The 14,324-nt window shown below is 34.4% G+C and overlaps 1 protein-coding gene across 1 annotated transcript in view; it reads left to right on the top strand.

The window, feature by feature from the left end:
• The window catches only part of Fcho2 (FCH and mu domain containing endocytic adaptor 2), a 126,413-nt gene that overhangs the window by 64,375 nt on the left and 47,714 nt on the right, over positions 1-14,324 (top strand). Inside the window, exon 9 of the mRNA XM_078043740.1 lies at positions 12,999-13,043. Coding sequence (XP_077899866.1) covers positions 12,999-13,043 — 45 coding nt within the window. The remainder of the gene's footprint in view (positions 1-12,998; positions 13,044-14,324) is intronic.

Below are 14,324 nucleotides of genomic sequence, written 5' to 3'. Positions count from 1 at the left end.
AGAGGATAATCTAGATTGGTACCAATGGGAGAGTAAAATAGAGAAAAGAACATCAAAAAGCTCTACTCCGGGGCTGGATTTATGGCTCAACAGTAGAGCACTCACCTAGCACGAGCGAGACCCTGTGTTCAATCCTTAGCACCACATAAAAATAAAATAAAGGTATTGTGTCCAACTAAAACTAAAAATATATTTTTTTAAAAAAAGCTCTATTCTAGTGAAGAAGTGAGTACAGCTTCATCTGTGTTTCCCATTCTACCTAGGGTAGACATAGAAACTGAATTAAAAAAAAATATATATATATATAATTTTATTTATTTATTTATTTATTTATTTATTAATTAATTAGTATTGAGGATTGAACCCAGGCATGCTTACCCACTGAGCCACATCCCCAGCCCTTTTTAAAATATTTTATTTAGAGATAGGGTTTGGCTGAGTTGTTAAGTGCCTCACTGAGTTGCTGAGGCTGGCTTTGAACTCACAATTCTCCTACCTCATCCTCCCGAGCTGCTGGGATTACAGGCATGCACCACCAAACATGGCAGTTCTGTCTATTTTTTGTGAGGCTTATGAGCAGAGAATGGGTTTTACATTTGTAAATGATCAAGGGGAAAAATTGTTAAGAATAGCAAAATTACATGAAATTTTGATTTCAGTGTACATAAAATAGAATTTTATTTGAATTTATTTATTGTATTGTCTATTGCTGCTTTTGCACTCTAGTAGCAGAGGTGAGTAGTTGTAACAGACCCTGTGGCCCACAAAGTCTGAGATCCGGCTCTTTACATAAGAAGTTTGCTCACCCATGTGCTAGAGAATACATGTCTTGTTTATTATAGTAGTGTATGGTATGTCATAAGACTAGCTGCTGACAAAACTTTTGTCATAAAGCAGATTCTGTTTAGAAGTCATTTATTCTGCACCAGCTGCACCTACATGTGTATCACAAAATAGTAATCGATCCTCATAATAATAATTCTAAGTCGTGAAGTAAAGATTAAAGTTTGTTGTGCACGCTGTGTTCAAAGAATGCTTGCTTCATTAATTTGAGGCAGCCATTAAAAATGTTAATAAATGTGCAAACATTTTGGCAACAAAATAGAACAATAAAATACCTAAGTTTATAATAATTTTACATGTAAATGATCAGAAGAAAAGTTGTCTTTATAGTAACAAGGTCAGGGTTTTACTTGTTTTCACAATATATAAAAGAAGTTAACTCCAGCCAGTTTGCATTATAAGGAAATTATTGGAAAAAAACTGAGGTATCCCAAGGATCCAAAAATGAAGAATATAGACAGGCCTCAGAATGAAACCTAAGTAGTAGGATGAAACAAGTAGTAGGAAAGTAATGTATCATTTTCCTCTCTTTCCTTCTTTGCTTTATTTTCTTTACAAAATGTTTTTATTTTTACAGTGGCACTAATGTAAGCATGATATAATGTGACTTCACATTAATTTCTACATTTTTTTGACTTATTGTATTAACCTGGTTCCTTGATTGAAGCCAGAGCTCAGAATTAATCCAAATTTTTGGTCCTTTCCCAAATATTTTTGAGAAAGAATGTGATCGGTCTAGGTTGGATCAAGTTGTCATCTTTTAGTCCAGTTAGTTCTGGCCAGGATCAGCAGTGTAAACATGGCTATGCACCCATCACTTGTAGGGATGGGGGAGGCATTGTCTAGAGAAAAGAAATTATACTGAACTCAACATAATACCTCCTCAACATAATACCTCAAGTATCTCCTGCAGCTATCCCCATCTAAGAGATAAGTGAAAATTTCTGGAGGTGGGAATTAGGGCAGGGTAGAGTTGTGGTTTGTAAATGCATATTAAGCATAACTTTTCTTCAAAATTTGTTATGAGAATTTTAAAACATACAGATTAATTGGAAGTGTTTTATAGTGAAGAACCCTATACTAATCACGTAGATTCCATTTTGTCATACTTGCTTTATTATCTTTTCACCCATCCCTGTGTCTATCCATCACTCCTCCTTTTTAAATTTGTTTCAGAATGTTTCTGAAGTCAGTGTATATACCCTAGATACGTTGGCCTGCATATTATCCCTCTTTCTCACTTTTTAAAATTGTGGTATGTTATTGTGAAATTTACCATTTTAGCCATTTTAATGTCTATAACTCAGTGGCATCTAGCACATTCATAATGTTGTATAGCCATGACACTGTCTAGTTCTAAAATAAAATTCTAGAGAAAGAACACTTGTACCTTTTAAACTTATTTTCCTCCAGTCTTCAACCCCCTAGGTTGGCATTTACAAGTTTTTGTTGGGACATCTGATTAGTCCCTTTGGTGTATATTTAGAGGTATAATTACTGATTCAAGTGATAATTCTGCTTGACTTCCTTGAGGAATTCCCAAACTGTTTTCTACAGCAGCTTTTCCACTTTGCATTCCTACTGAGGGTTGAGGGATCCAGTTTCCCCATGTTCTTGCCAACATTATTTTTACCTATTTTTAAATTGTAACTGTGTTAGTGGGTGTGAAGTAGATATTATTGTGGTTTTGATTTTCATTTCCCTAAAGACTAATAATGATGTTAAGCATCTTTTTATGTGCTTGTTGGCTATTTGTATGTATTCCTTGGTGATGTGCTCTTTCAAGTCCTTCCTCCACCTACTGTTTTTAAACATGCTTTTGTTAGTATGTTGTAGTTATACATAATAGTGGGGTTCATTTCAATGTAATGATGCATATTTGAAATATAATTTGCTCCATTTCAGTCCCCAGTGCTTTCTTTCCCTCTTTCTTTCCCATTTCTTTCCCTCTCCTCCTCCCTCCCCTTGTTCCCCTTCCTCTCCTCTACTGGTCTTTGGTCTTCCTTCTAATTTATTTATTTATATTTTAATTGGGACTTTATACATATACACAAAGGTCAAATTCACTGTAATAAATTAATTCCAGTTTCTTCCCTTTCCCCTTCTTACCTCTGTCTCCTTGCTTACTCCACTGATCATCTTTCTGTTTTCATGAGATCCATGCCACCCCAACTCCCCAGTCCTTACTTAGCATATGAGAGAACATTTGACATTTGAGTTTCTGAGTCAGGAATATTTCACTTAGCATGATGTTCTCCAGTTTCATTTACCAGCAGTGGCATAATTTTAGTTGTGTTTATAGCCCAGTTAAACTCCATTGTGCATACAAACCACATTTTCTTTACCCATTTGTCTGTTGATGGATACCTGGGCTGGTTCCACAACTTGGCTATTGTGAATTACAGTTTCGCAAACATTGATGTGCCTGTAAACTATCACTATAGTATGCTGATTTTAATTCTTGTGGATGAATACCAAGTCGGGGGATAGCTGGGTCATGTGGTGGTTCTATTCCCAATCTCTTCAAGAATCTCTATACTGCTTTCCAAAGTGGTTATACTAATTTGCAGTCCCAGCCCGTAGGGTCTCTTGTCATGCTCTTTATCATTTCCTTTGCTGTGTGTGAGTATACCTTTTCCCCCACATCCTCACCAGCATTTATTATTGTTTGTGTTCTTGATGAATGGCATTCTAACTGGATTGAGATGGAATCTCAAAGTATTGTTTTGGTTTGCATTTCCCTGATTGCCATGGATATTGAACATTTTTTCATATATTTGTTGACCATTTATATTTCTTCCTTTGAGAAATATCTGTTTGGTTCTTTTGTCCATTTATTAATTGGGTTTTTGTTTTGTTTTGCTGTTAAGTTTTGTTGAGTTGTTTATGTATTCTGGGTATTAATCCCTCCATCAGAGGAGTAGCTGAAATATTTTCTCCTATTCTGTAGGCTCTCTTGTCATGCTCTTAATCATTTCCTTTGCTATTCAGAAGATTTTTTTAATCTGATGGCATCCCACTTGTTGATTCTTGGTTTTATTTCTTGAGTTTCAGGGATCTTGTTAAGGAAGTTGCTGCCTGTGCCAATATGTTGGAGTGTTAATTTTGTTTTCTTCTATTAGTTGCAAAGTTTCTGGTCTAATACTAAGTAAGGTCTTTGATCCACCTTGATTGGACTTACATGCAGGGTGAGAGGGTTCTAGTTTCATTCTATATGTGGATATTCAGTTTTATCAGCACCATTTGATAAAAGACTTTTCTCTAACATAGATTTTTGGCATCTTTGTCAAGTATTAGATAACTGTAACAGTGCCCCACCGCCTTTTAAGGTAGGGTTTTGCCATGTTGTCCAGGCTGGTCTTGAATTACTGGGTTCATGTGATCTTGCTCACCGTCTGAGTAGCTGGGACTACAGGTGCATATCACTGTAACCAGCTTGCCCATTTCTTTTTGTTGTTGAGTTCAAAGAGTTTATTCTGGACACCAGATCCTTATCATATAATAGTTTGCAACTGTTTTCTACCATTGTATGGTTTATCTTCATTAAAAAAAAATGCATAGATGTTTTTTGGGGGGGAGGAGGGGTATGTGGATTGTACTTGACTACTGAGCCACATTGCCAGCCCTATTTTGTATTTTATTTAGAGACGGGGGTCTCACTGAGTTGTTTAGCACCTCGCTTTTGCTGAGGCGGACTTTGAACTCGAGATCCTCCTGCCTTAGAGATTCTCTTTCCAAGTTGCTGGGATTACAGGTGTGTGCTCTCTGTACCTGGCTGAACAAATGTTTTTTTATTTGATGAAGTTCAATTTATTATTTGTTTTGGTTGTGCTTTCACTGTCATATTAAAGAAACCATTACCAAATTAAAGGTCATAAAGATTTATTTATATGTTATATACAGTATCAGTTTAAGAGTTTTAACTTCATTATTTTGTATATTAATATCCAGTTGTCCTAGCATCATTTGTTGAACAGGTTAATCTTTTCTAATTGGATTGATGTAGCACTTGGTTGAAAATCACTTGTATTTGGTGTATGGACTTGTTTCTGGAATCTCAGTTCCATCCTTATGCTAGTATCACACTAGTCTGATGACTGAACCTTTTAGTAAGTTTTGAAGTGAGGTAATGTGTCTCTAACTTTTCCTCTCTTGGGTCTCATTTTTAAACTTTTACTGAACATATTTGTTACCTTGTGATTTTTTTTTTTTTTTAGATCAGAAGTTTAACATGAAATCTCACTTGTTAAAATCAATGTGTCAGCAGGACTAAATAATGGAGACTCTAGAGGAGAATTTCACCTTTTTCAGCTTCTAGAAATTATTGCTGTGCAAATTCTTTGGATTGTAGCCCCCTTCTGTAATTTTCCAGATAGCAAAGGCTAGCCAAGTTCTTCCCACATTGCATCATTTTAACCTCCTTTCCCCCTCCTTTTTCCCTTTTCTATTTTTGAATATCTCTTTATTACATTGGGACTACTCTGATAACCCAGGGTAACCTCCTTGCTTTAAGATCATCTGATTACTAATGTTAATTTCATCTTCAATCTAAATTCCCCTTTGCCTTGTAACCTAATGTAACATATTCAAAGGTTCTGGAGTGAATATGTGGACCTCTTTGGGGGAAAGGAGACATTATTCTGCCTGCCACATTGAAGAGTTCTTCTTCTTTTTTTTTTTTTACATTTTTATATATATGCGCATTATATATATGTGTGCTCTCTTGCTTTCTCTTTCTCTCTCTCTCTCTATATATATACACACACACACATATACATGTATATATAGTTTTAGATGGACACAATACCTTTATTTTATGTGGTGCCGGGGATCGAACCCAGTACCTCACACATGCTAGGCGAACGCTCTATCACTAAGCCACAACCTTGGCTGAGGTGTTCTTTATGGTATATGAAGTGCATCTGTTGAGAGTATATATAAGTTTTAGAAATTTTGAACAATTGCACACATGTCATCACAACTTAGTTTTTAAACATTATCCATCATCCTAAAAACTTTCCTTGTGTCTGTTTGATGGTGTCATTCCAAGCATACAACCACTATCTTTATTTTTGATTTTTCTAGAATTTTTTATATAAATGAAATATGTATTTTTTTATATCTGACTTCTTTCACTTAGGTAACGTTTTTGAGGTTTATTCACATTATTTCATCTATCACTACTTTTTTCTGATGAGCTGTACGGAATAACCATGGTTTGTTTAGTGTTATGGTTTGGATATAAAATGTTTCCCCAAAGGCTGGTATATTGGAAATGATGTTCAATGTAGCAACATTCATTCAAAATGATTAAATAAGGGGTATAACCTAATTGATAGGTTAATGTATTTGATGGATTAATGATTTGAATGGATTACTGGGTGATAACTGTAGGTGGGTGGGGCAAGACTGGAGGAAGTAGTTTGGGGGGGTGTACCCTTGGGGATTATATTTTGTCCCTGGATCCTTAAGTTGTCTCTTTCCTCTTCCTGACTGCCAAAAGTTGAGCAGCTTTCTTCCCCCCCTCTTCTGCCACAATAGTTTGCCTTACCTCAGGTAGAGAGTAATGGAGTTGACCAACTATGGACAGAGACTTCTGGAACCATGAATCAAAATAAACTTTTCCTCCTCTAACTTGTTCTTGCCAAGTATTTTGGTCACAGTGATGAAATGCTGACTAACACATTTAGTAATTTTCCTGTTGATAAACATTTACAGTGTTTCTAGTTTGGGGCTATTATGAATAATACTCCTGTGAATTTTAACATATAAGTCTTTATGAGACTGTATGTTTTCATATTTCTTGGGTAGAGATTTCTAGGAGTGGAAAGGCTAGGTTTTTGGGGGGGGGCGGAGGTGGGTATTGGGGATTGAAATCAGGGAAATTCAACCACTGAGCCACATCCCCAGTCCTATTTTTGTATTTTATTTAAAGACAGGGTCTTACTGAGTTGCTTAATGCCTCACCATTGCTGAAGCTGTCTTTGAACTTGCAATTCTCCTGTCTCAGCCTCCCGAGCTGCTGGGAATACAAGCATGTGCTACCATGCCCCACTAAAGGCTAGTTCTTATGATAGCTATATGCTTTACTTTTAACATAATGCCAAACTGTTTTCCAACATAATTGTAGCATTTTACAGTTCTCACCAGCAATGCATGAAGGTTCTACCTTTGCCTGTATGTAGGATTGTGTCTTTTAGAATATAGGCATTCTACCAGGATAATATTGCCTCATTGATTTTTTTTTTAAAATCTACATTTACCCAATGACTAATAATGTTGAACATGTTTTCAGGTACTTATCTATCATTAACAGTTTTCTTTCTTTTTTAAAAATATTACTTTTAGTTGTTGACGACCTTTATTTATTTATTCATTTGTATGCAATGCTGAGAATCGAACCCAGTGCCTTTCACATGCTAGGCAAGCGGTCTACCACTGAGCTACAACCCCAGCCCCAACTGTTTTTTTTTTTTTAATTTTAATTTTTGTGGTATTGGGGATTGAATTCAGGGTTATTCTACCACTGTGCCACTCCCTAGCCCTGTTTAGTTCTTGTTTTGAGACCAGGTGTCATTGAATTGCTCAGACTGGTCTTGAACTTGTGTTCCCCCTGCCTCGCACCACCCTATATCCCCCCCTCAATATCTGGAATTACAGATGTTTGCTATGATACCCAGCTAATAATTTTCTTTGTCATAGAGTAATTCATATCCTTTGAGCATTTTAAAATTGGATTGTCAATCCTATTAATTCTGAATACAAGCCACCCAGATGCATATTTTGTTTACATTTTCTCTCAGTCTATAGATTGTCTTTTTTAATTTTAATGGTAATTTTTGAAGAACAAAAAGTTTTTATGAAATCCAGTTTACCCAATTTTAATTTTGTGTATATTATGCTTTTGGTGTCATATCTAAGAATTGTCTAACTCAAAGTCAGAAAAGGTTTTTTTTTTCTCTAATATTGTAGGTTTTGGGGAGAAATTTTATATTTTTAGAAGGGAATAGATGACAGACTAAAAAGAGCTCCTTGTGGCTAAAGTTGGAATGACTTGAACAAGTCATAAGTAATGAATATATTGGATTATAACCCAAAGAATAAAATAAATATCTATGAGTCTGTATAGATATAAAATAATGTTATAAGTAATATTATAATGCATTTTACATTTGTTTCAAAATAATAAGTAAATTGTAATGCAAAAAAAGCCAAAATTTTAGACACTTCACCAAAGAAAATATATGAATAACTAATAAGCAAATAAAAAGATTCTGAACTTCATTATTTATTAGAGGTATGTAGATTAAAACCATATTAACATTACTACATACTTTAAGAGCGTGATTATTAAAAAAAAAAAACTGACCAACCATATCAAGTCCATAAAGATGTGGAAGAACTAGAACTCATAAACACTGATAATAGTAAATATAAAATGGTATAACCATTCTGGAAAACAGCCCAACAGGTTCATAGAAATCTTAACATACACCTACCATATGATCCAGCCATTCTACTACTAGGTATTTACCTAAAAGAAGAGGAAATGCATATCCTGAAAAGACATATATGAATGTTCATTGTAGTTTTATTTATAATAGCCCCAAATAGGAAATGGTCTGAATGTCCTTTAACAGAAGAATGGATAAGCAAATAGTGGTGTAAGGTACTACCCAACAGTAAAAATTAATGGACTATTGATTCATGGAAGAACATGGATGAATAATTATGCAGGTCAGTGGTTGCCTTGGGATGGGTAGAATGGGATACAAAAGAGCAAGCATGAAGTGGTGGTTTATATTATTTGTGGCAGTAGACTCACAAATGTGACACATGTCAAAATTTACCATATTTTATAATTTAAATACATTTTTATAGTTTATTATGTGTTAATTACAACTCAGCAAAGCTGTTTAAAAGAGGGTGGGAGAATTCCTTTAGAAGTTTTGGCCTGCATAACAGAAAGGTTGGGATTAAAAGTACTGTAATTAAAAGTACAAACAAGGGGATTAAAGTTGGGATTAAAACTGTAATTAAAAGTACAAACAAGGTTCTAGGGAAGATCATAGGGGATGCAAAAATATGACTCTATCTAGGGGTATGTGCACAGTGTCAGAATGTGAATGTACTTGGAGGAGGTTATATTTCAATGCTAAGATTCTGTGTTTGGAGAACTTGATGAAAATTTGGAAGATTTTGCAATAATTGAAATCTATTTGATATAAGACTGATTTCCAAATTTGCCTCATTGCTAGTTTTCCATCTTTGGGTATCTAGATTATTTTTTTCCTTAGCTTGTTATTTCTGTGCATTGCCACAGAAATTCTGATTTTATTTATGTAGGGTGGGAACCACTATGTTTTAAAACTCCTCAGCTGACTTAATGCATAGAGTTTGAGAACCTGCAACATTAAGTCTCCTGGATGCATGTTATAAACCCAATTCAGACTTATTGAATCAGAATATGTATTTTAATAAGATCCCCAGGTGATTTGTGTGTACAGTATAATTGGAAGAGCACTGTATAGATTTACTGAATGCAAATGTGACCCCAAGGTAAATATAGTAGTAGCCCCAGGGTCCACTTAAACCATAGTTCTCAAAGTGTGATTCCAGGGCCATGAAAATGCAAATTCCAGAGCAGCACTCCAGACCTTCCAAATAGGATAACTATGGGTGGGGGCTCAAGGTTTTGTGATTTTATTAGTCTTCATGAGATTCTGTACGTGATAGAGCTTAGAAGTGTTGCACTAGAAGTTTCTGATGATCAGTTGAGATTTGGAACCACTGGATGGAGGGAATTGTTTTTACAAGTCTTTATGAATTCCTCAACATAACTCTCTGTTTGGAGATGTAGCTCAGTGGTAATTTGTACTTAGCATGCATAGGACTCTGGAAAGAAGATATTGGTTGAAGGAAGTGTCATTAATGTCAGTACCTTAATTTGAAACCATTTAGCAAAAGGAAAAATAAAACAACCTGTATGTATGGATATACTTAGAGAAAACATGCAGGACAAAGGTATTATTGTTATCCCCTTTTACAAATGTAGAACCCAGGTTCAAAGAAAGTAACTAGTCCAAGACGATCAGCTGGCAAGCAAGTGGTAGAACTAGAACTTGAATCTCTATGACCTTTATATGTCACCACAAGCTGGAGTTTATGCTGTTTTATGTGTTAGCTTGCCTGGTTCATCATCTCAGGTATCTGGGTGTGTGGCTTTGTTACATTCCTCGGGCATAGGAGCAAGCTTGAAAATGTACCCATTGACTTCCATTGCTATTAGTCAACCCCTCACCCTACACAGGCACATCCCTTCATTAGACTTTGAGTGTATGTATGAACATGTTTCATTTATTTGCTTGTTTGTTTTGCAGTACTGGGAATTGAACCCATGACCTCCTGCATTGTGAGGCAAGCCCTCTACCACTGAGCTGTGTCTTCAGCCCTTTTGTAAAATTTGGTCACTTGGAACTTGGTCAGTTGTCCAGGCTGCAACTTGTGATCCTCTTACCTCAGTCCCCTGAGTAGCTGGACTTATAGATGTACACTACCACATCCAGCTGTCTAAGCGTGTTTATGTTTTAACTTGGCTCTAATTAGAATCAGATGTTCTTTGGTTTTATTGGGAATATGCAGAAATGTGCTTGATTTGAGTAGCCTAGGTACTCAAATCAAGTTTTGAGGCCAGTTTTTAATTTGATGAAGTTGCAAATTTTCCATATTGGTGGCTTTGAGTTATAGGATTGATTCCAAAGCAGTGGAGACTGTTAATTCAGTATTTCACATATTTTATACTTTGTCTCATTCCATAGAACATTTGTGATGATTAAACATTAATATTAAGTAAGTTGCTTTTCCTTTTGTATTTCCTGATCCAAATTAGGCTTGGATGAATTTATTAGATTGATGGCTTTTTTTGTAGCAATAATTTATTCTAAACGGCTGATTAAAGCATCATATTTAAGAATTGTTTTGCTTTAAATTGATGACCTTTTAGAGTTTTTCTTTTGAGTTTAATTGAACTCATAGTGGCATTTTTGGATAATGTGTGATAAGAGCATCAAGAGACAGAACCAAAATGGTTTTATTTACTTTTATATAAACTAAATTGCCCTTGTGACCCAGCATAAAATCTAAGTGCTAAGAGCAGTTATTAATATTGACAACAGAATTAATTGAGTCTAAAACAGTCAAAATTCCAGTTGTATCGAACTATTCATTAAGACTCTTACTCTGGCTTTAGTACTGTCAAAAAAATAACTAGTCTTATGATTAAATAGCAGAATGATGGGCAGTACACTGCATTTGAGAGAGATGCTGAATAAACTTTCCACTTGTGAAATAGTTCAGAAGTGACATGCTTCAAGGGGGGTCAGTCTGTGCATTGATATCCAGCTGAGCTGTCAACTGGCACTGAGCCAGGCACGCAAAGCCTTGCCATGTGAAGGAACATGTAGAGCATATGCATTTGAGAAAGAAAATCTTTCTGTACATGATTCAATGTTTTTTTTTTTTGAAGATTGTATTTAGTTTTATTATATTAGAAACTTGGTATTTCTGCCTTTAAAAGAAAAGTTTATATGGATGGTACTTAAAATTTTATAACTTGAAAGGATTTGACATTTTATATTTGAAAAATATTTAGTTTGAATATTTTAATTGGATATTTTATTATTTTGAATAGATTTTAGAGGCTTTTTAGAAGCAAAGGGGAAATTAATCAAAATATGTCTACATAGGAAAAGGGTTTTTGAGGAAGAAATGTCGACTTTTGTTTGAAGACTGGTTTTATAGTTAAAGGATACATTTACTCTTTTTACATATACAAATTCACCCAGAGATCTTTAAAAAGATGTTTTTATACCACATTAACTGAGATGATGTTGTAAAAGTAAATGTAATTTGTAAATAATGCAGATTGTTTGGCATTGGTGTTTTTTATTTTTATCTTTATCCTCTTCTCTAAAATGAGCTCTTAGTCTATTGGCTAAATATTTGTAGATTCTCCTAGTTGTAGAGAAATATTTCTTGTTGATCAGTGATTCTTTATAATAGAATGATCAATAAGACCTCTCTCTGATCATGAATTAGCATAGTTATAGTTAAGCTTAATATTTCACAAGAACCATTAAATAAATTGTCTATCATTTTTTCTTCAGATCCTCTTGTCATTTTTTCTGTAGTCTCTATTTTTAAGTTGGCATTGCAGGTTATACCAGTTACCATTAATAAATTAAAAATTATTCTACAAAAATTCTGGGCTTTCATAAACTTACATAGTATAACCGGGCTAATATGTCAGTTTAGTGAGATAAGTTTTTTAGACTGATGTTTAGCTTTTAGGATATTACAATGGGAAAAATCATGCTTTTGCTGCTTTTCTATTTAAATAGTATTTTCCATATATGAAATATATCTTATTTAATGACATTTAAGTCTAGTCTCAGCAATTCTCTCATTTCATGGCTATTTTACCATCTTCTTCCTTTCTATAGCCTATCCCTCTTACTAGCATTAAATTAATTTTCATGTAAGACCAGTTTACCTGTGTGTGTGTGTGTGTGTGTGTGTGTGTGTGTGTGTGTTATAATCCCAGAGCCACCACTTAACTAGCATGTGATTAATTAATTGATATATTTAACAAATATTTACTGAAGTCTTTATATTTGCTAAGCATTGTTCTAGGAAATGAGGATATAGTGGTGACCAAGACAGATGAGATCCCAAGCTTACATTCTAGTAGTATTTACCATCTTGGTACCCCTGTTTTTCTCATGAGCATAGCCAAGGATTTAGCAGCTGCCTCTTATCATTTTTATTTTCTCTTCCTTTGCTAAAGCTCCTTGAAAGCACAAAGTATTTGTTAAATCTTCATCTTCAGTTCTCTAGTATCCAGTAAATTATTGTGATCATAATAGGCTATTCTCGAGTTTTTTCACTGTTAGGATTATTTGTTTTACAAGACTTATTTCTGATATTTAAATTAGTATTAATTAATATCAACTTATATTTTAATAACACTGGAATACATTACAGAGCAGTCTTGTCAATTACATTAAAATTTAAAAATGTAAAAAAACAAGGATGTATTATAATGGAATTTATCCAATAATCATTTTCTACTAGTTATTCTTTTTTTTACTCCCCAGGCCTCATTGAATTTGAAGAATGTGACCCTGCTAGTGCAGTTGAAGGTAAGTTGATGTCTTATAATGTGCTAACTCACATGGCAACAGCTAGTGTCATCTGTTTAGTAAACAAAGAGGAGCTGCTAGCCATAGCTATTACCATGCCTGTGGAGTGACATAAAAATCTGAATGTGAGCTACTAGAAATAATTTGAAAGTAATATTCTGTTTTTTCCAATCCTTACCTAAGAGTTTGGAAAAATTATTTGTTATAGTGTCTAAGTTTATTATTGGGGTTCTCAGTAGCCCTGGGACCTAGCCTTCTAACACTCACTACCTATTGGAAAACAGTATTTTAAGTTCTCTGAACCTTAACTTTTTATTGCAAAGTGAAAATCATAAAATATAATACCTATACTATGAGAATAAAAAAGTTGATTTTTAGCATATCATCATGTGTTATGTTTAGGGTTTGTTTTGCATGATAGCAAGTGGGACTTGTATTCTTGTTCTGGCTGAGTCAAAAAACAAAACCAAAACTCTTGAATTTCTTAGTCTGAAATGAGAAATTAACTTAGGTTACTGAGGGTTTGTTACTGTTTGCCAGTACACTCGAATTCCATCAACAATTACTAGCATAACTGACTCTTAAAAATAAGTTTTATATAGCTAGGGGATGAGGAGTTGACATAGTAGAAAGAACAAAGATGATTTTTTTCTCTTTTGTTCTGGTAGATAAAATTAGTGATATTCCTTTATAGTATTAGTGATAACGTATGGACATAAGAATGCCTTACTAACTGACATTTCATATCTCTCTTCTAATGGATTGGCTGGCCTTTTTTTATTTTAATTTTAAAATTTTTCATGGTATCAGGGTTGGACCTAAGGTCTTCACATGCTAGGCAAGCATCATTCCCAGCCACATCCTCAGCTCTATTATCTTTTTATTTAAAACAACACATTTATAATTTGTGACCCTCTGGACAAGGATCATGATCTGACCTGCTTTTATAACAAAATCTAATATAATGAGTATTGTACTTTCTTTAAAATTTTCAGATACCTCCATGTGCTTATTTTGCTTGAGGTGACTTATGGGACACTTAGGAGAAGAAAGAGAATTTCATTGAGACAGGGTTCACCAAGTTTTTAGGGCCATCCTAAGTTGCTGAGGCTGGCTTTGAACGATCCTCCTTCCTCAGATTCAGGTCCTGAGATGCTAGGATAAATACTAGAATTTAAAGGTTAATACTTTTATTTCTTCCATCCACGTTTAGCATCAACAATTATAAACAAATCCTGTCGAAAACACAAAAAAGTGTTTCATAAGTTTAATATATTTATT

Source organism: Ictidomys tridecemlineatus, chromosome 1 (genome assembly GCF_052094955.1).
Source record: "Ictidomys tridecemlineatus isolate mIctTri1 chromosome 1, mIctTri1.hap1, whole genome shotgun sequence".
Classification (NCBI taxonomy): domain Eukaryota; kingdom Metazoa; phylum Chordata; class Mammalia; order Rodentia; family Sciuridae; genus Ictidomys; species Ictidomys tridecemlineatus.
This window is presented reverse-complemented; position numbering and strand designations above follow the sequence as displayed.